This window comes from Salmo salar, chromosome 28, assembly GCF_965601325.2.
Source record: "Salmo salar chromosome 28, fSalSal1, whole genome shotgun sequence".
Taxonomy (NCBI): domain Eukaryota; kingdom Metazoa; phylum Chordata; class Actinopteri; order Salmoniformes; family Salmonidae; genus Salmo; species Salmo salar.
In genome coordinates this window covers 18,375,009-18,401,181 of record NC_138318.1, presented here as the reverse complement: position 1 = coordinate 18,401,181, position 26,173 = coordinate 18,375,009, and the positions used below count along the sequence as shown (strand labels likewise).

The window sequence follows — 26,173 nt, the reverse complement described above, 5'->3', positions numbered from 1 at the left end:
AGGAGGACACAAGGGTGTTGTCAACCGTGATGGCGAGATCATGGAACGGGCAGTCCTTCCCCGGGAGGAAGAGCAGCTCCGTCTTGCCGAGGTTCAGCTTGAGCTGGTGATCCGTCATCCACACTGATATGTCTGATAGGCCTGCACAAGCAGACTCCAACTAGCTAGCTTTTCAACTAGCTAAAAGCTAGCTAGAGTCTGCTTGTGTAGGACTACTTTCGTTTGTATCACCGCATGGTAAATCAATGCTGAACGCACCGCAGCCTAGTGCGACACCCCCAACATAGCGTTTCGGACTGCTTCCTTGATAATGAATGACTTCCGCCGGAACCAAAGAGTTTGATGCATCTGGTGGACATGAGGCGTTAAATTGACAGTCAGAGGAGATGGCGCGACCATATCCTTATAATTGCAGTGTTCAAAACAACTGGGAACTCTTAAATCACCGACTTCAGTGCGCTCAAGACAACTGAGAACTCTGAAAAAAACGAGCGCCGACTGGGAATAATCTTTTGAATGGTCATCCAACTCGGAAGTCGGAAACTCGGACATTTTTCTAGAATGCCAACATTCCGACATGCAGATCACTGACATCATAATTTGACTTTTTTTTCTGAGTTCCCATTTGTTTTGAAAACACCATACTTTCATCCATTTTAACGGACAAAAGTCTGTCTAATTGTCCGACAGAGACGTTAGTCAATTAAAAAAAAGGAACACGTGCATGGTCCAAGGACCAACATTTATTCATTCTAGTTTGATGTCCGTTCTCCACGGATCAGTCTGGCCAAATCCATTACAAATGTACAGGTAACTGACAAAATAATATGGAAACACTTGAGTAAATGAGGGATACAAAGTATATTGAAAGCAGGTGCTTCCACACAGGTGTGGTTCATGATTTAATTAAGCAAATAACATCCCATCATGCTTAGTTAGGGCCATTTATAAAAATCCTGGGCAGGCCATTATTTTAGGTAACATGCCTATGCCCCCATAGGATGACAATGCCGCCATCCACAGAGCACGAGTGGTCACTGAATGGTTTGATGAGCATGAAAACGATGTAAGCCCTATACCATGGTCGTCTCAGTCACCAAAGAATAATACCTGCCAGTCCATGACAGCCTGTCCAGCCAAGCCAACCATCTCAGCAGGATACACGCTCGCTCGCACACACATACATATGCATACACACATCCACAAAGACTTTCTCTATTCCAGCGCTGCCTGCTGGAAAGCCATATACAGCTGTGTCAACACTTTGAAAATATACAGCGCAGTAAATCTGCACCGGAAATGTTGTCTTTGCATCTCAAATGAACTTCTATCATCTCTATTTGTTCTTCCTCTAACAAACCCCTTCTAGCTTCACCCTTCCCTGGTTACTTCATGAATTATAGTCATAAACCGTATCTCGCTCTTCTATGATGGTGGCAGAAGGATTCCCTGCTGTGTATGCAACCTCATTGTTGTATTTAAGCCAGAGGCTCTTGCTGTGAGGCTGCCTGCATGAAAATAGACCTACTAATGAAAGTACATGATCATTAGGCTGTTTGTGTGAGAAACGTATTTTGTAATGAGTTGTTTAACGTATGGAAGCACATTCATCAACCAGCAGCAGAGTTCTTTGTTGTTGCATTATAAATCAGCAACCAGGACATTTTCAGTGAGAAAAAATGCAGCCATAACCAGTAGCCACCGTTTCAGTGATGCGTCCTGCTCAACTGTGTACTGTACCGTTTCGCAAACACATCTCAAATACAAAACATCAGAATTAAATGATACAGTAGAAGGAATGTTCCTGTTTGTAGGGGGATGGGAAGTGTCCTGTCCAGCAGGTGTCCTGTCCAGCAGCCTTGCTCTACTTTAGGTCTAAGGTCATCACATTGTGAGAAGGAAGGATGTCCCCCATATTTCCTTTTCCCTCCAGCTCTGTCTCCCACTCCCTCGTCTGACCGTTTCACCCTCTCCCTCCCTCTGTGAGAAAGGAAGCTTATCACATTCACTTCACTGTGTGTGGTGTAGTGGGTGAACACACACATACTCAGATGTTTTCATTTGCTTTCGAACTACGGTGGAGTACAGTAGTTCTTGGAGAGTAGATGGGCATTCTTTTTTCCACGTCCGATGAGTCTGAGCTATGAGCTACCCCCTAAACGTTGTAAGAAGAAAACACACACCAGTTACTGTAAAAAGGCCCTGATTTGATCTGACGACTGTGGATGTGGATGGTGGATCTGTGATTTGTGACAAGACAGGTGGTTCATCCTTAAACTCAGCTGACTTAGTGGCTCATCACTTTCCACATTCTTTACAAATATATCACAATATTCCCGCCCTGCCGGGAATCACTGCCATGAGATTCAATCTGATTTCTCTGTCAATGAACCGATTCTCACAACTATTCAACCATGGTTGTTGAGTCTAATGCCAGTCATGGACATGCAGCAACATTATGTGGACACTCAGGGAGAGTCCCTAAAACTCACAGAGTGACTGGAGATACGATAGTCACAGTATTTCCTGGACAGTTGACTGAGACTCAGCCAGTTGGTTGTAGTCAAGAGGTGCCTCATTATAACCTTCTGGGTCACGTAACATGTTATCTTGCTCAAATATGTTGCCTAGACTTTACCAAGAGCAGCAATAGCGCAAGATATACTAGCTGAGGAAAACATGTCTGTGTGTCCCCTACTGTTTTAGAAAGTAATGTTTCATCAATATGGGTCCATTGGAGAACAGAAATCAAACATGAGCGTTGGTCTGACTCCACAAATTCTTCAAAAGGAAGCAACATTTCATGCAGAAATTGGATATATTCTTGCTGTCCTCTTGAAAGAAGGAAGTGTTCATCTCATAGACAGAACAGTGTGCGAGAGACTGAAAAGGCAGCATTCGGATAGCAGTGAGGGCTTGCTAGTGGGGTGGGGGGAGGCTGTGTAGCAGCCCTCAGTTCAGCTCCCAGGCAGGGTGGCAGATGAATATTATCATATATGACGGCTCAGCACAGCCTAAGTTAACTCACACAAACGCACACACACACACCGGACCATGTTAACTTGGTCAGCTTCCCACCATTCCCCAGGACTGATGCCTTAATCTGACAGACATATGCTGCCTCAGGGAACATGACTGCCTCCAGCTAAATATGGAATGAAGAGCACCATGTGGATGTTCCTTTAGCCTCTGATTGTAAACAAAAACATAGCATTAAATTGGACAGTTTGGTTGGGGGTGGGGGGATCAAAATGTATCATAAATCCAAGACAATAAAGCCATTTGAAAATGAAAAAAGGTGACAGAAATGTCATGGGGGGATGGACTTCAGCTGTACCTTAGCAACGACAATGGATTGAGAGATTTGAGACCCATTACATTAGTTTTTATTGATTTCAAGAAAGAGCAGGAATTGTGTCTGATTGAGAGTGCTTTTCATTACTCCACCCTTCCACAACCACACACAGCAGCATTTTTAAAGGGAGTAAAAGTGGGGGGGAAACAGAGCCTTTCCTGGACCAGGCCGGACATCTGTTCTCAACACAGGAAATCATTCTCCAAAATGGAGGCCCCACACTGTCTCCCTGTGTGTGTGTGTATGTTTGTGTGTGTGTGTGTGTGTGTGTGTGTGTGTGTGTGTGTGTGTGTGTGTGTGTGTGATGTGTGTGTGTGTTGGATTGAACTCTAGATCTATTTTCTCTCTCTGTTCTTCTCCCTTGACGAGTGGTCCTCAGTGCATCGTTTAAACCAGCTAGCAGTACTCTCTGTATCACAGGCATCCTCTGTTGTAGCTGAGATAAAACAGCTGTGTCACAGTGGAAGAGAAGGAGAGCGAGAGAAATAGAGAGAGAGATAGAAGGAGGGGGGAAAAGAGAGAGGAGAAGTGGAGAAGAAGAAGGGGGAGAGAGAGAGAGAGAGAGAGAGGGGGAAAGACAGGAGGAGAGAAGGAGTATGAAAAAGAAAGGAGCGTCAAGGGTAATCTGGAGGTTTGATTTGGTGTGTAAAGGAGGATGGGATTGCGTCTATTGGCCTAACCTCTGTTCACTGTCTTCTAATACGAAGTTCATCATCTCCCAAATCTGACACATCATGTACGGTACTGTAGGACTTGCCCTAAGGAGATAACCCCTTAAACTCCTGGAAGGTTCTCAACTGTGTCACAAAAAAGTTTTCTCCCCTTAACTTTCTTTATAATATTGCGTGATTTGAAATCTAAACTGCTTTGTGCTTCTAGCTAAGGGAGGTCTCTGCATATCAGTAGGACTGTATGAGGTCTTTCTGTGAATTAGCTGCAACCATCCACGCTCAAAAGCAGGGAGGAATCTTCATTTGTTTACCCCTGCAGCCTTTGTGAGAGGACCATTCATTTTCTGTTCCAGTAAACGCTTGTCGCATGTTCATTACAGACAGCACAGTTGCATCATTATCCTGGTCAGATAAACATCTCCTGGTTGTCTTCTGTGTCAGTGATTGCATAAATGAATGTGGATATCATCATTTGTATGATCCTATATTAAATTGTGTGGATGTCATGATCCATATCATCTTATGTACTTTACACTACATAACCAAAAGTATGTGGACACCTGCTCGTCGAACATCTCATTCCAAAATCATGGGCGTTAATATGGAGTTGGTCCCCCCTTTGTTGCTATAACAGCCTCCGCTCTTCTGGGAAGGCTTTCCACTAGATGTTGGAACATTGCTGCGGGGACTTGCTTCTATTCAGCTACAAGAGCATTAGTGAGGTCGGGCACTGATGTTGTGCGATTAGGCCTGGCTCGCAATCATCGTTACAATTCATCCCAAAAGGTGTTCAATGAGGTTGAGGTCAGGGCTCTGTGCAGGCCAGTCAAGCTCCTTTACACCGATCACAACAAACCATTTCTGTATGGACCTCGCTTTGTGCACAGGGGCAATGTCATGCTGAAACAGGAAAGGGCCTTCCCCAAACTGTTGCCACAAAGTTGAAGGTACAGAATCGTCTAGAATGCCATTGTATGCTGTAGAGTTAAGATTTCCCTTCACTAGAACTAAGGGGACTAGACTGAACCATGAAAAACAGTCCCAGCGAACAGTTACTGTGCTGCCAGAGGCAGTTTGGAACTTGGTAGTGAGTGTTGCAACAGAGGACTGACGATTTTTACGGGCTTCAGCACTCGGTGGTCCTGTTCTGTGAGCTTGTGTGCCTTGCTCCTAGACATCTACACTTTACAATAACTGCACTTACATTTTACATTTTAGTCATTTAGCAGACGCTCTTATCCAGAGCGACTTACAGTAGTGAATGCATATATTTCATTTCAATTTTATTTTTTTCCTCCATACTGGCCCCCCGTGGGGCCAGAGTAGAAATTTGATGAACTGACTTGTTGGAAAGGTAGCATCCACGTTGAAAGTCACTGAGCTCTTCTGTAAGGCCATTCTACTGCCAATGTTTGTCTATGAAGGTTGCATTGCTGTGTGCTCGATTTTATACACCTGTCAGCAATGGATGTGGCTGAAATAGCTGAATCTACTAATTTGAAGGGGTGTCCACATACTTTTGTATATATAGTGTATGTGTATTCAATGTGTATGTGCATTCGTATACTATGTAGGACTAGCCTAGATATCATGATATGATAAAGAGAAAGAGAACGAATGAAAAAAAGGTTAAACATTATAAGGGTATATTGCCTGTGTGTAAGAGAAGCTGTAAGAGAAAGTCATACCAAGGTAAAGGAACAATCAATGCCCACTGACTTCCTCTAAAATAAAAAAAAATGACATGTTTTTATTTTTACATAAACCAGATAGGTGCAGTGAAATGTTGTTTAACAGGATCAGCTGTAGAACTACGGCACCCCTGGAGCAAATTAGGGTGAAATGTCTTACTCAACGGCACATCGACAGATTTTTTACTTTGTCGGCTCAGGTATTCTAACCAGCAACCTTTCGGTTACTGACCCAACACTCTAACCACTAGACTACCTGCTGCCCTAACTCATTTCATGATGTAATAGTTATGTCATGGCTGTTCTACTGTCAACACGCGTCAGTGTGGAAATTATGTAAGGGGTGTGGTGAAGTGAGGTCAGTTTTCCATAATTGTTACACAATCCTTTGGCAATCCATGAAACGGGAGGGATCCAATGTTTTCCCATCCTCACAGTATGGTTCATGGGATAACATTCATTGTGTATCAGTAACTAAGGAGAGATGGGAAAAGGCAAGAAGTAGTGTAAGCCAACAGTATGGGGCCAAATTAGATTTTTTTTTATATACTCCAAGGGGTGGATCTGTCCCAGGAATTGGTTGTTTTTCCTTGGAAATCCATTTAATTCTCACTGTATGCTGTCTTTCATCCTATCCGCTCCTCCTCCAAACCCTGAAGCAGTAGGTCTACACCCCCGTAAAAACAGAGCACCCTCCCCTCCCTTGACCCTTCCAATCTGTACAATGGCTCTTCCTCTCAACTGCCATTGTGCAATGACATGAGTCCTCTGGACCTGTAGGTGGACTGTACATGTACTCCTGTGAGTGAGTCACACTTGCCCATGCAGGTCGGATGCACTGAAGTCATTATGCCAGTACTATGTTGACGATTGACAGGAACTGCCAGGAGTTCCTGTAACATGATGAATATATATAATCATTTACTATGTTTAGCTGTTGGTTTAATCTGTGATGTCACCAGTGGGAGGAACCTATTCCTCTAACATTCCCCAAAGAAATAGGAGAGATACAGTAGACACTTTGATTTGATCCTTAGAGCCAACACTCTGAGAACAATCCAATAATCATGTGTTATACATGGTGCCATTTCATTATGCCTTTGCAAATTCCAAACACATTACTCCATAAAGATGAATATATTAATGTCATTATCACCATTAAATGACAGCAGGGGCGTAGGCACTGGTGGGCCTGGGTGGGTGCAGACCCATCCACTGGAAAGCCAAGCCCACCCAATCAGTGTTCAGTGTTCCAAATGGGACATTAATTGTTATTTTACCTGAGTACAGCACTTGACTTGGGCAGGGGCTCACCAGAACCAGCATCGCAAATGTTATTCTGCTTGAGTTCCTGCACCTCCTATAGAATATTAGTGCAATAGTAAATATAAACAGTACCTGCACCCAAAATGAGTACTGGAACATATTTCAATCCAAGTCAAGCACTGGCTTAAACACGTATACACCATCAGATGGAATTCATTGCAAGCAGTAAGGAGAGGGTGGGTGGGTGGGGAAATGAAAGGGATATTGGCATAATAATAATAATAATACATTTTATTTGGCAGATGCCTGTCAGGACACTCAAGGACATCTTACATAAAATCTAGTGCTGTACATAAAATCAATAATTTAGGCCTATGTAATGAATTTGAATTATGCTTGATTATTTACTGGAAAAAAACGATAAAAACAAATAGTAAAATAATGGGCAGGTTCTGGCACTTGTCACTTCGCACTGATACCATGTGCAGTAAACAGTAGCTATCACTGTGTAGGCTTGGCTACACTGTGTAGGCTACTCACCATTATCTATCTAGCTAAGACTCACTACCCAACTTGGCTAGCAAAAACAAGTAAAATGGCTAAACAAAGCTCACTGTTACATTTTTTGTTGGAGAATTTGTCAAGTTATTTGATATCAGTGATTTTGCCATAAAGGGCCTCCAGTCCCTCTCTATATCAATCACTGATCAAATCAAATCAAATTTATTTATATAGCCCTTCTTACATCAGCTGATATCTCAAAGTGCTGTACAGAAACCCAGCCTAAAACCCCAAACAGCAAGTAATGCAGGTGTAGAAGCACGGTGGCTAGGAAAAACTCCCTAGAAAGGCCAAAACCTAGGAAGAAACCTAGAGAGGAACCAGGCTATGAGGGGTGGCCAGTCCTCTTCTGGCTGTGCCGGGTGGAGATTATAACAGAACATGGCCAAGGTGTTCAAATGTTCATAAATGACCAGAATGGTCAAATAATAATAATCACAGTAGTTGTCGAGGGTGCAACAAGTCAGCACCTCAAGAGTAAATGTCAGTTGGCTTTTCATAGCCGATCATTGAGAGTATCTCTACCGCTCCTGCTGTCTCTAGAGAGTTGAAAACAGCAGGTCTGGGACAGGTAGCACATCCGGTGAACAGGTCAGGGTTCCATAGCCGCAGGCAGAACAGTTGAAACTGGAGCAGCAGCACGGCCAGGTGGACTGGGGATAGCAAGGAGTCATCATGTCAGGTAGTCCTGAGGCATGGTCCTAGGACTCAGTTCCTCCGAGAGAGAGAAAGAAAGAAAGAAAGAAAGAAAGAAAGAAAGAAAGAAAGAAAGAAAGAAAGAAAGAAAGAAAGAATTAGAGAGAGCATATTTAAATTCACACAGGACACCGGATAAGACAGGAGAAATACTCCAGATATAACAGACTGACCCTAGCCCCCCGACACATAAACTACTGCAGCATAAATACTGGAGGCTGAGACAGGAGGGGTCAGGAGACACTGTGGCCCCATCCGATGATACCCCCGGACAGGGCCAAACAGGCAGGATATAACCCCACCCACTTTGCCAAAGCACAGCCCCCACACCACTAGAGGAAAATCTTCAACCACCAACTTACCATCCTGAGACAAGGCCGAGTATAGCCCACAAAGATCTCCGCCACGGCACAACCCAAGGGGGGGCGCCAACCCAGACAGGAAGACCACGTCAGTGACTCAACCCACTCAAGTGACGCACCCCTCCTAGGGACGGCATGGAAGAACACCAGTAAGCCAGTGACTCAGCCCCTGTAATAGGGTTAGAGGCAGAGAATCCCAGTGGAGAGAGGGGAACCGGCCAGGCAGAGACAGCAAGGGCGGTTCATTGCTCCAGAGCCTTTCCGTTCACCTTCACACTCCTGGGCCAGACTACACTCAATCATAGGACCTACTGAAGAGATGAGTCTTCAGTAAAGGCTTAAAGGTCGAGACCGAATCTGCGTCTCTCACATGGGTAGGCAGACCATTCCAGAAAAATGGAGCTCTATAGGAGAAAGCCCTACCTCCAGCTGTTTGCTTAGAAATTCTAGGGACAATTAGGAGGCCTGCGTCTTGTGACCGTAGCGTACGTGTAGGTATGTACGGCAGGACCAAATCGGAAAGATAGGTAGGAGCAAGCCCATGTAACGCTTTGTAGGTTAGCAGTAAAACCTTGAAATCAGCCCTTGCCTTAACAGGAAGCCAGTGTAGGGAGGCTAGCACTGGAGTAATATGATCAAATTTTTTGGTTCTAGTCAGGATTCTAGCAGCCGTATTTAGCACTAACTGAAGTTTATTTAGTGCTTTATCTGGGTAGCCGGAAAGTAGAGCATTGCAGTAGTCCAACCTAGAAGTAACAAAAGCATGGATTAATTTTTCTGCATCATTTTTGGACAGAAGGTTTCTGATTTTTGCAATGTTACGTAGATGGAAAAAAGCTGTCCTTGAAACAGTCTTGATATGTTCTTCAAAAGAGAGATCAGGGTCCAGAGTAATGCCGAGGTCCTTCACAGTTTTATTTGAGACCACTGTACAATCATCAAGATTAATTGTCAGATTCAACAGAAGATCTCTTTGTTTCTTGGGACCTAGAACAAGCATCTCTGTTTTGTCCGAGTTTAAAAGTAGAAAGTTTGCAGCCATCCACTTCCTCATGTCTGAAACACAGGCTTCTAGCGAGGGCAATTTTGGGGCTTCACCATGTTTCATTGAAATGTACAGCTGTGTGTCATCTGCATAGCAGTGAAATGTAACATTATGTTTTCGAATGACATCCCCAAGAGGTAAAATATATAGTGAAAACAATAGTGGTCCTAAAACGGAACCTTGAGGAACACCGAAATTTACAGTTGATGACGTAAATGTACAGTTGATTTGTCAGAGGACAAACCATTCACAGAGCCAAACTGATATCTTTCCGACAGATAAGATCTATACCAGGCCAGAACATGTCCGTGTAGACCAATTTGGGTTTCCAATCTCTCCAAAAGAATGTGGTGATCGATGGTATCAAAAGCAGCACTAAGATCTAGGAGCACGAAGACAGATGCAGAGCCTCAGTCTGATGTCATTAAAAGGTAATTTACTACCTTCACAAGTGCAGTCGCAGTGCTATGATGGGGTCTAAAACCAGACTAAAGCATTTCTTATACATTGTTTGTCTTTAGGAAGGCAGTGAGTTGCTGCGCAACAGATTTTTCAATTTTTTTTGAGAGGAATGGAAGATTCGATATAGGCTGATAGTTTTTTATATTTTCTGGGTCAAGATTTGGCTTTTTCAAGAGAGGCTTTATTACTGCCACTTTTAGTGAGTTTGGTACACATCCGGTGGATAGAGAGCCGTTTATTATGTTCAACATAGGAGGGCCAAGCACAGGAAGCAGCTCTTTCAGTAGTTTAGTTGGAATAGGGTCCAGTATGCAGCTTGAAGGTTTAAAGGCCATGATTATTTTCATCATTGTGTCAAGAGATATAGTACTTAAACACTTTAGTGTCTCCCTTGATCCTAGGTCCTGGCAGAGTTGTGCAGACTCAGGACAACGGAGCTTTGGAGGAATACGCAGATTTAAAGAGGAGTCCGTAATTTGCTTTCTAATGAACATGATCTTTTCCTCAAAGAAGTTCATGAATTTATTACTGCTGAAGTGAAAGCCATCCTCTCTTGGGGAATGCTGCTTTTTAGTTAGCTTTGCGACAGTATCAAAAATAAATTTTGGATTGTTCTTATTTTCCTCAATTAAGTTGGAAAAATAGGATGATCGAGCAGCAGTGAGGGCTCTTCGATACTGCACGGTACTGTCTTTCCAAACTAGTCGGAAGACTTCCAGTTTGGTGTGGCGCCATTTCCGTTCCAATTTTCTGGAAGCTTGCTTCAGAGCTCGTGTATTTTCTGTATACCAGGGAGCTAGTTTCTTATGACAAATGTTTTTAGTTTTTAGGGGTGCAACTGCATCTAGGGTATTGCCCAAGGTTAAATTGAGTTCCTCAGTTAGGTGGTTAACTGATTTTTGTCCTCTGACGTCCTTGGGTAGGCAGAGGGAGTCTGGAAGGGCATCAAGGAATCTTTGGGTTGTCTGAGAATTTATAGCATGACTTTTGATGCTCCTTGGTTGGGGGCTGAGCAGATTATTTGTTGCGATTGCAAACGTAATAAAATGGTGGTTCGATAGTCCAGGATTATGGGGAAAAACATTAAGATCCACAACATTTATTCCACGGGACAAAACTAGGTCCAGTATATGACTGTGGCAGTGAGTAGGTCCAGAGACATGTTGGACAAAACCCACTGAGTTGATGATGGCTCCGAAAGCCTTTTGGAGTGGGTCTGTGGACTTTTCCATGTGAATATTAAAGTCACCAAAAATGTGAATATTATCTGCCATGACTACAAGGTCCAATAGGAATTCAGGGAACTCAGTGAGGAATGCTGCATATGGCCCAGGAGGCCTGTAAACAGTAGCTATAAAAAGTGAGTGAGTAGGCTGCATAGATTTCATGACTAGAAGCTCAAAAGACGTTTTTTTTTGGTAAATTGAAATTTGCTATCGGAAATGTTAGCAACACCTCCGCCTTTGTGGGATGCACGGGGGATATGGTCACTAGTGTAACCAGGAGGTGAGGCCTCATTTAACACAGTAAATTCATCAGGCTTAAGGCATGTTTCAGTCAGGCCAATCACATCAAGATTATGATCAGTGATTAGTTCATTGACTATAACTGCTTTGGAAGTGAGGGATCTAACATTAAGTAGCCCTATTTTGAGATGTGAGGTATCACGATCTCTTTCAATAATTGCAGGAATGGAGGAGGTCTTTATTCTAGTGAGATTGCTAAGGCGAACACAGCCATGTTTAGTTTTGCCCAACCTAGGTCGAGGCACAGACACGGTCTCAATGGGGATAGCTGAGCTGACTACACTGACTGTGCTAGTGGCAGACTCCACTAAACTGGCAGGCTGGCTAACAGCCTGCTGCCTGGCCTGCACCCTATTTCATTGTGGAGCTAGGGGAGTTAGAGCCCTGTCTATGTTCGTAGATAAGATGAGAGCACTCCTCCAGCTAGGATGGAGTCCGTCACTCCTCAACAGGCCAGGCTTGGTCCTGTTTGTGGGTGAGTCCCAGAAAGAGGGCCAATTATCTACAAATTCTATCTTTTGGGAGGGGCAGAAAACAGTTTTCAACCAGAGATTGAGTTGTGAGACTGCTGTAGAGCTCATCACTCCCCCTAACTGGGAGGGGGCCAGAGACAATTACTCGATTCCGACACATCTTTCTAGCTGATTTACACGCTGAAGCTATGTTGCGCTTGGTGACCTCTGACTGTTTCATCCTAACATCGTTGGTGCCGACGTGGATAACAATATCCCTATACTCTCTACACTCGGCAGTTTAGCTTTAGCCAGCACCGTCTTTAGATTAGCCTTAACGTCGGTAGCCCTGCCCCCTGGTAAACAGTGTATGATCGCTGGATGGTTCGTTTTAAGTCTAATACTTCGGGTAATGGAGTCGCCAATGACTAGGGTTTTCAATTTGTCAGAGCTAATGGTGGGAAGCTTCGGCGTCTCAGACCCCGTAACGGGAGGAGTAGAGACCAGAGCCAGAGAAGGCTCGGCCAACTATAGCGCATGGGTGGAGAAGCATAGGGCAAAGTTATATTTCCAATGAAATTAAATTCGAGTCGAAGTGAAGCGTGTTTCATGATTTCTGAAATGCTTTAATAAATCAAATCAAATTGTATTTGTCACATGCGCCGAATTCAACAGGTGTAGACCTTACCTTGTTTACTTACAAGCCCGTAACCAACAATGCAGTTTTAATCTAAACAAGGGCATTAAAGACAGTTTCAGTACATTCAGAGACAATGATCAGCACTACAACGCTGTTTTCTCTGCTAACGCAAGCGGTACCAGAGCGCCATGTCTAGGTCCAAAAGGCTCCTTAACAGCTTCTACCCCCAAGCCCCCCCCCCTTTTGTTTTCACGCCGTTTTATTAAAACTGCATTGTTGGTTACGGGCTTGTAAGTAAACAAGGTAAGGTCTACACCTGTTGAATTCGGCGCATGTGACAAATACAATTTGATTTGATTTATTAAAGCATTTCAGAAATCATGAAACACGCTTCACTTCGACTCGAATTTAATTTCATTGGAAATATAACTTTGCCCTATGCTTCTCCACCCATGCGCTATAGTTGGGCCCTATAGGGATTTAATTGATATCACACAATAATACATTGTAGGCGCACTTGATTTCCCGCGCCCAGCAGAGAATTCACCCGGCTTGCATTTTGACTCAAAGTGATCTCGACTAAGAAAAGGTTGGTGACCACTGTTCTAGTCTATATAGGCTATGGCTGCCTATTGTGATTATTACTGTTATATCAGGGCATTATGTTCTTATCTCAAAGTCTATTAATTATAGGCCTATGGTTTATTATGTTTCGGTCTATGTGATTCCTATGTTAAATGCATGAATCATGGATTTCAAGACTATTTGGTCTGTAAAGCGAAATTACATGTCAGATGGTTTGTTGTGTTAGCTCGATTACAGTAGGGTATAAGGTAGGCTATGTTTTTATGATAATTTAATGATGATTTGAGTGCCCAAAATGTGGTCCACCTACATTTTTGCTGGCCCCGCCATCAACGGATTTCTGCCTACGCCACCGAATGACAGTTTAAGCTTGTTGCACAAAATATAGACTCTGTATCTTTTATCAGTGCAATTTCTCAGAAGTTTTTTATATGTTTTATAGATATAGATTACATGGAACTAATGAAACATTTTTTGAGGGTGAGGGGTTGTCTGTCACAACCGGGGCGGAGCGGAGTGATGACGTAGGGTAAACGTTTAGCCATGTAGAGAATCCGCTATCCTCCTTTGCATTGGACTGCATTGGAGTAGGTTGGCTAACCTGGATAGAGAGGGATGGTAGTGGCAGGATAACTATTCTCATCGGATTTAATACATCCAATTCTTGGAAACGTTTCTTAGACATTTACATCTTTAATTGTAATACATGGATGTTTATTTGGTGGTACCCTAGATTTCTCATGACGGTAGGTTGTTTTGTTATTAATATATTCTCGCTGTTGCATTTCGACTGTGCACAGCTCAGCTCCCTGTGAGTCTTCGGTCTGTCATTACAGGATATAGATCGTAGCCTATCTACCGTTTCTAGACAGTAATAAAAACACGTCTACCTTGACATCTAAACTTGACCCACCGATCTGATTTCTGGACTGTCTCATCACGGCATTCACGAGATGGACGAAGACAATCAAGGTAAGACGCACGATGATTCAATCACCGTCTCTCTTTCCCTCACTCTGTTCCGTCATCTGCTGTGATGTGTGCATGGACTGATAGGGGACTATATGTTATGCGCCGTAAAGCATGAGTCGAGGCATACAACTGTGACCACCAATGCATGCATTTAATCATCAGCAATTGATCTTTATTTTCCTTCAACACTAAGGTATTAAGAAATGCAATGGTATTTTATCAAATGTTGTCAGTCTTGGGGGTACATCTGGGGTAGGGTATAAAGAGACCTAGTGGAGGATGGTTACTGTTCATGTTTCTTAATCATCAGGTGGGACAATAAATTATGATTATCCATCAAATAAGAGGGTGTATATTAATTGACCACAGTGTGAGGAATGCATAAAAACGCATGCAGCAATGTTTAGTGCTTCTTCGACAAAATTTCGTCTGTGTTTAATGTTGCGCTAAGTCGCTTTGAAGTTTGTGCTGGAGCTCGAGCTAGGCTTCGCTTCTTTCCATTATAAAGCAGTTATATTGAAACAGCCGCTCAAGGCCCTGGACGTGTGAAAAAGATAAGATAAAGGTATCATTTTTTTAAACCAGGAAAGCCAACTTTTGCAACATTCATTAGATCCTTCAGAGTGGTATCCATCCGTTCCAAATGGTTTTACAGTTGAAATCGGAAGTTTACATACACTTAGGTTGGAGTCATTAAAACACGTTTTTCAACCACTCCACAAATTTCTTGTTAACAAACTATAGTTTTGGCAAGTCGGTTAGGACATCTACTTTGTGCATGACACAAGTAATCTTTCCAACAATTGTTTACAGACAAATTATTTCACTTATAATTCACTGTATCACAATTATAGTGGGCCAAAAGTTTACATACACTAAATTGACTGTGCCTTTAAACAGCGTGGAAAATTCCAGAAAATGATGTCATGGCTTTAGAAGTTTCTGATAGGCTAATTGACATAATTTGAGTCAATTGGAGGTGTACCTGTGGCTGTATTTCAAGGCCTACCTTCAAACTCACTGCCTCTTTGCTTGACATCATGGGAAAATCAAAAGAAATCAGCCAATACATCATTTTTTTTTTTGTAGACCTCCACAAGTCTGGTTCATCCTTGGGAGCAATTTCCAAACGCCTGAAGGTACCACGTTCATCTGTACAAACAATAGTACGCAAGTATAAACACCATGGGACCACGCAGCCGTCATACCGCTCAGGAAGGAGACGCGTTCTGTCTTGTAGAGATGAACGTACCTTGGTGCGAAAAGTGCAAATCAATCCCAGAACAACAGCAAAGGACCTTCTGAAGATGCTGGAGGAAACAGGTACAAAAGTATCTATATCCACAGTAAAACGAGTTCTATATCGACATAACCTGAAAGGCCGCTCAGCAAGGAAGAAGCCACTGCTCCAAAACCGCCATAAAAAAGCCAGACTACGGTTTGTAACTGCACATGGGGACAAAGATCGTACTTTTTGGAGAAATGTCCTCTGGTCTGGTGAAACAAAAATAGAACTGTTTGGCCATTATGACAATCGTTATGTTTGGAGGAAAAAGGGGAGGCTTGCAAGCCGAAGAACACCTTTCCAAACATGAAGCACGGGGGTGGCAGCATCATGTTGTGGGGGTGCTTTGCTGCAGGAGGGACTGGTGCACTTCACAAAATAGATGGCATCATGAGGAGGAAAATTATGTGGATATAATGAGGCAACATCTCAAGATATCAGTCAGGAAGTTAAAGCTTGGTCGCAAATGGGTCTTCCAAATGGACAATGACCCCAAGCATACTTCCAAAGTTGTGACAAAATGGCTTAAGGACAACAAAGTAAAGGTTTTGGAGTGGCCATCGCAAAGCCCTGACCTCAATCCCATAGAAAATCTGTGGGCAGAACTGAAAAGGCGTGTGCGGGCAAGGAGGCCTACAAACCTGACTCAGTTACACCAGCTCTGTCAGGAGGAATGGGCCAAAATTCACCCAACTTATTGTGGGAAGCTTGTGGAAGGCTACACGAAATGTTTGACCCAAGCTAAACAATTAAAAGGCAATGTTACCGAATACTAATTGAGTGTAGGTAAACTTGTGTATTAAAAGCTGAAATAAATAATTCTCTACTATTATTTCACATTCTTAAAATAAAGTGGTGATCCTGACTGACCTAAAACAGGGCATTTTTACTAGGATTAAATGTCAGGAATTGTGAAAAACTGAGTTTAAATGTATTTGGCTAAATTGTATGTAAACTTCCGACTTCAACTGTATTTAAGTGACAGTGATAAACTACAGCCTATGGCATCCCATAGGTCTACTGCTTGCATGATACAAGAGAAGACACAGTATAGTTTGATAACCCCCCCACACACACACACACAGGAGGGGTGAGATACACACACTTACACAATCTCACACACGAACACCAAATCCAAACAGGATAATCTTCCAGCCCCATCCCAAGGCAGGGGGCGAAGGCCATGTAAATGAGTTGTAAACATTTGTCTTGAGAAGAGAAGCAGAATAACTGTTTGGCAGTTAAACTGTGAGAGATTAGCAGATGCTGAAGAGGGGACCCTCTACATATCTCACCCCTCCTCGCCCACACTGGTCCATCCTGTTTCTGTAGCGTTAACCCTTTTCATGCTCTACATTATAGGTCGACTGATTAATCGGAATGACCAAATAATTAGGGCCGATTTCAAGTTTTCATAACAATTGGTAATCGGTATTTTTGGACACCGATTTTCGGATTTCTTTTATTTTTTTTATTTTTTATTTTTTTTACACCTTTATTTAGCTAGGCAAGTCAGTTAAGAATGTGTTCTTATCTTCAATGACGGCCTAGGAACGGTGGGTTAACTGCCTTGTTCAGGGGCAGAACGACAGATTTTTACCTTGTCAGCTCGGGGATTCGTTTTTGCAACCTTCCAGTTACTAGTCCAATGCTCTAACCACCTGCCTTACATTGCACTCCAAGAGGAGCCTGCGTGGCAGGCTGACTACCTGTTACGCGAGGGCAGCAAGAAGCCAAGGTAAGTTGCTAGCTAGCATTAAACTTATCTTATAAAAAACAATCAATCTTAACATAATTACTAGTTTATCTAGCTTGTCCTGCGTTGCAAATAATCGATGCGGTGCCTGTTAATTTTTTATTGAATCACAGCCTACTTTGACAAACGGGTGATTATTTAACAAGCGCATTTGCGAAAAAAGCACTGTCGTTGCACCAATGTACCTAACCATAAACATCAATGCCTTTCTTTAAAATCAATACACAAGTATATATTTTTAAACCAGCATATTTAGTTAATATTGCCTGCTAACATTAATTTCTTATAACTAGGGCAATATGTGTCACTTCTCTTGCGTTCCGTGCAAGCAGTCAGGGTATATGCAGCAGTTTGGGCCGCCTGGCTCATTGCGAACTGTGTGAAGTCCATTTATTCCTAAAAAAGGCCGTAATTAATTTGCCAAAATTGTACATAACATTAAAGGTTGTGCAATGTAACAGCAATATTTAGACTTAGGGATGCCATCCGTTAGATAAAATACGGAACGGTTCCGTATTTCACTGAAAGAATAAACGTTTTGTTTTCGAAATGATAGTTTCCGGATTTTACCATTTTAATGACCAAAGGCTCGTATTTCTGTGTGTTATTATGTTATAATCAAGTCTATGATTTGATAGAGCAGTCTGACTGAGTGATGGTAGGCACCAGCAGGCTCATAAGCATTCATTCAAACAGCACTTTCGTGTGTTTGCCAGCAGCTCTTGCAATGCTTCAAGTATTGCGCTGTTTATGACTTCACGCCTATCAACTCCCGAGATTAGACTGGTGTAACCGATGTGAAATGGCTAGCTAGTTAGCGGGGTGCGCGCTAATAGCGTTTCAATCGGTGACTTCACTCGCTCTGAGACTTGGAGTAGTTGTTCCCCTTGCTCTGCACGGGTAACGCTGCTTCGAGGGTGGCTGTTGTCGATGTGTTCCTGGTTCGAGCCCAGGTAGGAGCGAGGAGAGGGATGGAAGCTATACTGTTACACTGGCAATACTAAAGTGCCTATAAGAACATCCAATAGTCAAAGGTATATGAAATACAAATCGTATAGAGAGAAATAGTCCTCTAATTCCTATAATAACTACAACCTAAAACTTCTTACCTGGGAATATTGAAGACTCATGTTAAAAGGAACCACCAGCTTTCATATGTTCTCATGTTCTGAGCAAGGAACTTAAACATTAGCTTTTTTACATGGCACATATTGCACTTTTACTTTCTTCTCCAACACTTTGTTTTTGCATTATTTAAACCAAATTGAACATGTTTCATTATTTATTTGAGGCTAAATAGATTTTATTGATGTATTATATTACGTTAAAATAAGTGTTCATTCAGTATTGTTGTAATTGTCATTATTACAAATATTTGTAAAAAAAAATCGCCTGATTAATCGGTATCGACTTTTTTTTTGTCCTCCAATAATCGGTATCGGTATCGGCGTTGAAAAATCATAATCGGTCGACCTCTACATAAGCCCTGCCTGGTTAAATTAAGGTTTAAGGGCAGAAGGTAGCCTAGCGGTTAAGAGCGTTGGTTCGAATCCTGAGCCTACTTGATTGTCACGTCCTGACCAAAATAAGTTGTTATTTTCTATGGTAGAGTGGTCAGGGGGTGTTTTTGTGTTTGTTCTATGTTTTCTATTTCTATGTTGTAGTTCTAGTTTGTCTATTTCTAGGTTGGGGTTTATTGGGTTGACCTTCAATTGGAGGCAGCTGGTCCTCGTTGCCTCTGATTGGAGGTCATATTTAGTAGGGGTGTTTCTGCATGTTGTTGGTGGGTTACTGTCTTTTGAGTAGTGTGTTGTCCGCTCTGCGTCACGGTTTGTTGTTTTGTATTTTCAAGTTATTAATGTATTGCATTCAGTTTCACTTTTAATAAATATGTGGAACTACGAAAACGCTGCATCTTGGTCCGCTCCTTCGAACAACCGTGACAGAATAACCCACCAACAAAGGACCAAGTAGCGAAAGAAGGAGCAGCAGGAGGAATGAACATGGGAGAAGATTTTGGACGGGGAAGGACCCTGGAGTCAGGCTGGGGAGTATCGCCGACCGAAGGAGGAACTTGAGAGAGCGACGATACTACGAGGCGTTATACAGTGGGGGGAAAAAGTATTTGATCCCCTGCTGATTTTGTACGTTTGCCCTCTTACAAAGAAATGATCAGTCTATCATTTTAATGGTAGGTTTATATGAACAGTGAGAGACAGAATAACAACCAAAAAATCCAGAAAAACGCATGTCAAAAATGTTATAAAATGATTTCCATTTTAATGAGGGAAATAAGTATTTGACCCCTCTGCAAAACATGACTTAGTACTTGGTGGCAAAACCCTTGTTGGCAATCACAGAGGTCAGACCTTTTTTGTAGTTGGCCACCAGGTTTGCACACATCTCAGGAGAGATTTTGTCCCACTCCTCTTTGCAGATCTTCTCCAAGTCATTAAGGTTTCGAGGCTGACGTTTGGCAACTCCAACCTTCAGCTCCCTCCACAGATTTTCTATGGGATTAAGGTCTGGAGACTAGCTAGGCCACTCCAGGACCTTAATGTGCTTCTTCTTGAGCTTCTCCTTTGTTGTCTTGGCCGTGCGTTTTGGGTCATTGTCATGCTGGAATACCCATCCACGACCCATTTTCAATGCCCTGGCAGAGGGAAGGCGCTTCTCACCCAAGATTTGACAGTACATGGCCCCGTCAAATGATGCAGTGAAGTTGTCCTGTCCCCTTAGCAGAAAAACACCCCCAAAGCATAATGTTTCCACCTCCATGTTTGACGGTGGAGATGGTGTTCTTGGGGTCATAGGCAGCATTCCTCCTCCTCCAAACACGGCGAGTTGAGTTGATGCCAAAGAGCTCCATTTTGGTCTCATCTGACCACAACACTTTCACCAGTTGTCCTCTGAATCATTCAGATGTTCATTGGCAAACTTCAGACGGGCATGTATATGTATTCTTGAGCAGGGGGACCTTGCGGGCGCTGCAGGATTTCAGTCCTTCACGGCGTAGTGTGTTACCAATTGTTTTCTTGGTGACAATGGTCCCAGCTGCCTTGAGATCATTGACAAGATCCTCCCGTGTAGTTCTGGGCTGATTCCTCACCGTTTTCATGATCATTGCAACCCCACGAGGTGAGATCTTGCATGGTGCTCCAGGCCGAGGGATATTGACAGTTCTTTTGTGTTTCTTCCATTTGCGAATAATCACACCAACTGTTGTCACCTTCTCACCAAGCTGCTTGGCGATGGTCTTGTAGCCCATTCCAGCCTTGTGTAGGTCTACAATCTTGTCCCTGACATCCTTGGAGAGCTCTTTGGTCTTGGCCATGGTGGAGAGTTTGGAATCTGATTGATTGGTTTGGAATCTGATTGATTGATTGCTTCTGTGGATATGTGTCTTTTTTACAGGTTACAAGCTGCGGTTAGGAGCACTCCCTTTAAGAGTGTGCTCCTAATCTCAGCTCGTTACCTGTATAAAAGACACCCGGGAGCCAGAAATATTTCTGATTGAGAGGGGGTCAAATACTTATTTCCCTCATTAAAATGCAAATCAATTTATAACATTTTTGACATGCGTTTTTCTGGATATTTTTGTTGTTATTCTGTCTCTCACTGTTCAAATAAACCTACCATTTTAAAATGATAGACTGTTCCTTTCTTTATCAGTGGGCAAACATACAAAATCCGCAGGGGATCAAATACTTTTCCCCCCCCCACTGTATGCACCGAAAGGCAAGTGCGAGAGGCAGCCCCCAAAACATTTTTTTGGGGGGGCACACGGGGAGTTTTGCTAAGTCAGGATGGAGACCTGAGCCAACTCCCCGTGCTTACCATGGGGAGCGGGTGACGAGGCAAGCACCTAGCTATACGGGAATGCGCACTGTATCGCCCATACGCATTCACAGCCCGGTGCGCTTGGTGAAAGCGCCTCATCGTTGTCGGGCTAAGATTGGCATTCAGTCAGGACGGGTTGTGTCAGCCATAAGCTCCAGACCTCCAGTACGCCTTCACAGCCCAGTACATCCTGTTCCTGCTCCCCGCACTCGCCCTGAGGTGTGTGCTACTAGTCTGGCGCCTCCAAAGCCAGTCCGACGCATCAGGCCTCCAGTGCGCCTGTCCAGTATGTCCTGTTCCTGCTCCCCGCACTCGCCCTGAGGTGCGTGTTACTAGTCTGGCGCCGCCTATGCCAGCCCCATGCATCAGGCCTCCAGTGCGCATCCATAACCCGGTACAGCCAGTGCCTGCTGTGAGCACTCGGCCCCCAGCGACGCTCCTCAGCCCTGAGCCTCCAGCGACGCTCCTCAGCCCTGAGCCTCCAGCGACGCTCCTCAGCCCTGAGCCTCCAGCGACGCTCCTCAGCCTCCAGCGACGCTCCTCAGCCCTGAGCCTCCAGCGGCGGTCTGCAGCCCTGAGCCTCCAGCGGCGGTCTGCAACCCAGAGCCTCCAGCGGCGGTCTGCAACCCAGAGCCTCCAGCGGCGGTCTGCAACCCAGAGCCTCCAGCGGCGGTCTGCAACCCAGAGCCTCCAGCGGCGGTCTGCAACCCAGAGCCTCCAGCGGCGGTCTGCAACCCAGAGCCTCCAGCGGCGGTCTGCAACCCAGAGCCTCCAGCGGCGGTCTGCAGCCCAGTGTCTTCAGCGGCGGCCTTTAGCCCAGAGTCTTCTATGGCGGCGGTTAGAGGTCCGAAGCCTCCGGCGATCATCCATGGTCTGGTTCCTCCGGACATACAGAAGCGGGGGGGATCAGCGGGCGGTGGGGGTACTACGCCCGGAACCAGAGCCGCCGCCATAGACATTAGTCACCCACCCTACCCTCCCTTTGTGTTTTTTTTTGTTTTTTTATTTGTTTTTTTGACCGTGTGCATTCGGAGTCTGCACCTTTAGGGGGGGGGGGGGGGGGTACTGTCACGTCCTGACCAAAATAAGTTGTTATTTTCTATGGTAGAGTGGTCAGGGCGTGACAGATGGTGTTTTTGTGTTTGTTCTATGTTTTCTATTTCTATGTTGTAGTTCTAGGTTGGGGTTTATTGGGTTGACCTTCAATTGGAGGCAGCTGGTCCTCGTTGCCTCTGATTGGAGGTCATATTTAGTAGGGGTGTTTCTGCATGTTGTTGGTGGGTTATTGTCTTTTGAGTAGTGTGTCGTCCTCTCTGCGTCACGGTTTGTTTTTGTATTTTAAAGTTATTAATGTATTGCATTCAGTTTCACTTTTAATAAATAAATATGTGGAACTACGAAAATGCTACATCTTGGTCCGCTCTTTCGAACAACCGTGACATTGATGAAACATCTGCCAATGTGCCCTTGAGCTAGGCACTTAACCCTATTTGCTCTGGATAAGAGTGTCTAGTAAAATGTGTGTGTGCGCTCAAATCATACTGTACACTATGCTGGCATGCTAAATTTACCCCTGGTAGTCAGAGTAGCGCTGGTTAAAATGCCTTTTTAATTCAAGCCAAAACCCTTAAACTCAAATCAGTGCTGTGCAGAGTGTAATGCTTCATAATGTCATGGAGCTGTACTGTGCGGCATATGGTCAAAGTTGGGGCATAATTTGTTCCGCCTCCGTTTACTGCCTGCTAACAAGGAGAGGGGAAAAAGGGCCATGATATAGGATTAGTTCATGTTCTTATATGTGCTGATAGTGAGCATGCATACTGCCTCTCATAGGAGAACAAACAGAGATAATTACACAGAAGAACACAACACACACACACTCCGGCACACTCTGAGAAACTAGGGCAGTGAGTAGAGTAGAATATGGAATTCATTAATGCGTGTTTACTCCTACTTCTACACACTTGGCGCACTCCTCTGTGCTGTTTACATGCCACAAGACAGACGTCTGCGCTCACATTGTGTAAAACAGACCCTAAATCACAAGTGTTGTATGGCACAAAGTCTATTTTATAGACTCATTGTGTAGTTAGGCTGGTAGAGTGAAAGCAGAAATGAAATACTTTGTAGTCCTACAAATTGTCCAGCGCTCACTTGATGCTGGTTGTGGGTTTTTAGAGCCTCTATTTCCTCTAGTTTCTGCAGGGACATTTTCAGCTTTGCCTTTGTCAGGGGGATAAAGGAAAGTGCTCTGTTTGAATGGTGTTTTTACTAAGTGCTCTGTTTGAATGGTGTTTTTACTAAGTGCTCTGTTGGAATGGTGTTTTTACTAAGTGCTCTGTTGGAATGGTGTTTTTACTAAGTGCTCTGTTTGAATGGTGTTTTTACTAAGTGTTCTGTTTGAATGGTGTTTTTACTAAGTGTTCTGTTTGAATGGTGTTTTTACTAAGTGCTCTGTTGGAATGGTGTTTTTACTGAGTGCTCTGTTGGAATGGGCTTTTTACTGAGTGCTCTGTTGGAATGGTGTTTTTACTGAGTGCTCTGTTGGAATGGTGTTTTTACTGAGTGCTCTGTTGGAATGGGCTTTTTACTGAGTGCTCTGTTGGAATGGGCTTTTTACTAAGTGCTCTGTTGGAATGGTGTTTTTACTGAGTGCTCTGTTGGAATGGTGTTTTTACTGAGTGCTCTGTTGGAATGGTGTTTTTACTGAGTGCTCTGTTGGAATGGGCTTTTTACTGAGTGCTCTGTTGGAATGGGCTTTTTACTGAGTGCTCTGTTGGAATGGGCTTTTTACTGAGTGCTCTGTTGGAATGGGCTTTTTACTGAGTGCTCTGTTGGAATGGGCTTTTTACTGAGTGCTCTGTTGGAATGGGCTTTTTACTGAGTGCTCTGTTGGAATGGGCTTTTTACTGAGTGCTCTGTTGGAATGGGCTTTTTACTAAGTGCTCTGTTGGAATGGGCTTTTTACTGAGTGCTCTGTTGGAATGGTGTTTTTACTGAGTGCTCTGTTGGAATGGTGTTTTTACTGAGTGCTCTGTTGGAATGGGCTTTTTACTGAGTGCTCTGTTGGAATGGGCTTTTTACTGAGTGCTCTGTTGGAATGGGCTTTTTACTGAGTGCTCTGTTGGAATGGGCTTTTTACTGAGTGCTCTGTTGGAATGGGCTTTTTACTGAGTGCTCTGTTGGAATGGGCTTTTTACTGAGTGCTCTGTTGGAATGGGCTTTTTACTGAGTGCTCTGTTGGAATGGGCTTTTTACTGAGTGCTCTGTTGGAATGGGCTTTTTACTGAGTGCTCTGTTGGAATGGGCTTTTTACTAAGTGCTCTGTTGGAATGGTGTTTTTACTGAGTGCTCTGTTGGAATGGTGTTTTTACTGAGTGCTCTGTTGGAATGGTGTTTTTACTGAGTGCTCTGTTGGAATGGGCTTTTTACTGAGTGCTCTGTTGGAATGGGCTTTTTACTGAGTGCTCTGTTGGAATGGGCTTTTTACTGAGTGCTCTGTTGGAATGGGCTTTTTACTGAGTGCTCTGTTGGAATGGGCTTTTTACTGAGTGCTCTGTTGGAATGGGCTTTTTACTGAGTGCTCTGTTGGAATGGGCTTTTTACTAAGTGCTCTGTTGGAATGGGCTTTTTACTGAGTGCTCTGTTGGAATGGGCTTTTTACTGAGTGCTCTGTTGGAATGGGCTTTTTACTAAGTGCTCTGTTGGAATGGGCTTTTTACTGAGTGCTCTGTTGGAATGGTGTTTTTACTGAGTGCTCTGTTGGAATGGTGTTTTTACTGAGTGCTCTGTTGGAATGGGCTTTTTACTGAGTGCTCTGTTGGAATGGGCTTTTTACTGAGTGCTCTGTTGGAATGGGCTTTTTACTGAGTGCTCTGTTGGAATGGGCTTTTTACTGAGTGCTCTGTTGGAATGGGCTTTTTACTGAGTGCTCTGTTGGAATGGGCTTTTTACTGAGTGCTCTGTTGGAATGGGCTTTTTACTGAGTGCTCTGTTGGAATGGGCTTTTTACTGAGTGCTCTGTTGGAATGGGCTTTTTACTGAGTGCTCTGTTGGAATGGGCTTTTTACTGAGTGCTCTGTTGGAATGGTGTTTTTACTGAGTGCTCTGTTGGAATGGGCTTTTTACTAAGTGCTCTGTTGGAATGGGCTTTTTACTGAGTGCTCTGTTGGAATGGGCTTTTTACTGAGTGCTCTGTTGGAATGGGCTTTTTACTGAGTGCTCTGTTGGAATGGGCTTTTTACTGAGTGCTCTGTTGGAATGGGCTTTTTACTGAGTGCTCTGTTGGAATGGGCTTTTTACTAAGTGCTGTGTGTCTTGTCAGTATTTCTTGTGTCCGGATCCTGATAACCTTAGTGACACCCTCTCTCTTTCAACACGCTTTCTTCTATCTGACCGTGGGAAACACCAAGTGGGAAACCCCTTTCCTTCCATTCTCTCTGGGCAGAAAGTGTGTGTGTGTTTGTGCATGATTTGTGTGTGTGTGTGTGTGCATTTGTTCTTTGGGACTGTAGGTTGCGGTGTTGAGGGGCAGTTGTATCTGTCAATAGGCTTTTCTTATCAGAAATGGGCACCTTGACAACAATTATTTTTTCAAATGAATACTTTATTATTTTATGTTGAATTCATCTCCATTTTACTGTCAAGTCCTTTGGCTTTCATTCTGTATCTTGGAGACTATAATTATGCCATGTATCATTCTCACTGGGCATGGAAACATACATGTTCTTTAAGAAGAACATCAATACAAACTGCTTGAGTCTTTGGGGTGTTGAAGTTTCATATGAATCCAGACATTAGTGGTTTCCTGCCCTGAATATATGCTATAGGTCTATTTCGTTGGCCAGCAGTCTTCGTTGTGGCGGTAGGGTGAGGTGTGTGAGGGGACATTAGGAAGTCATTATTGCCATGCTGTGGGTGCCTTTTGGCTGGTCTGTAGCTCGAACACTGCCTGGAGGACCTTCTGGCTTGCACAAGGCATCTGCTACCTACAGCCATAGGCTATATG

The 26,173-nt window shown here is 43.7% G+C and overlaps 1 protein-coding gene across 1 annotated transcript in view; it reads left to right on the top strand.

The window, feature by feature from the left end:
• Window positions 1-13,868: 13,868 nt before the first annotated feature.
• LOC106589589 (cytohesin-3) overlaps window positions 13,869-26,173 on the top strand; it is a 37,302-nt gene continuing 24,997 nt past the window's right edge. Inside the window, exon 1 of the mRNA XM_014179742.3 lies at window positions 13,869-14,284. Within this exon, the coding sequence (XP_014035217.1) occupies window positions 14,266-14,284 (19 nt within the window). The 5' untranslated portion in view covers window positions 13,869-14,265. The remainder of the gene's footprint in view (window positions 14,285-26,173) is intronic.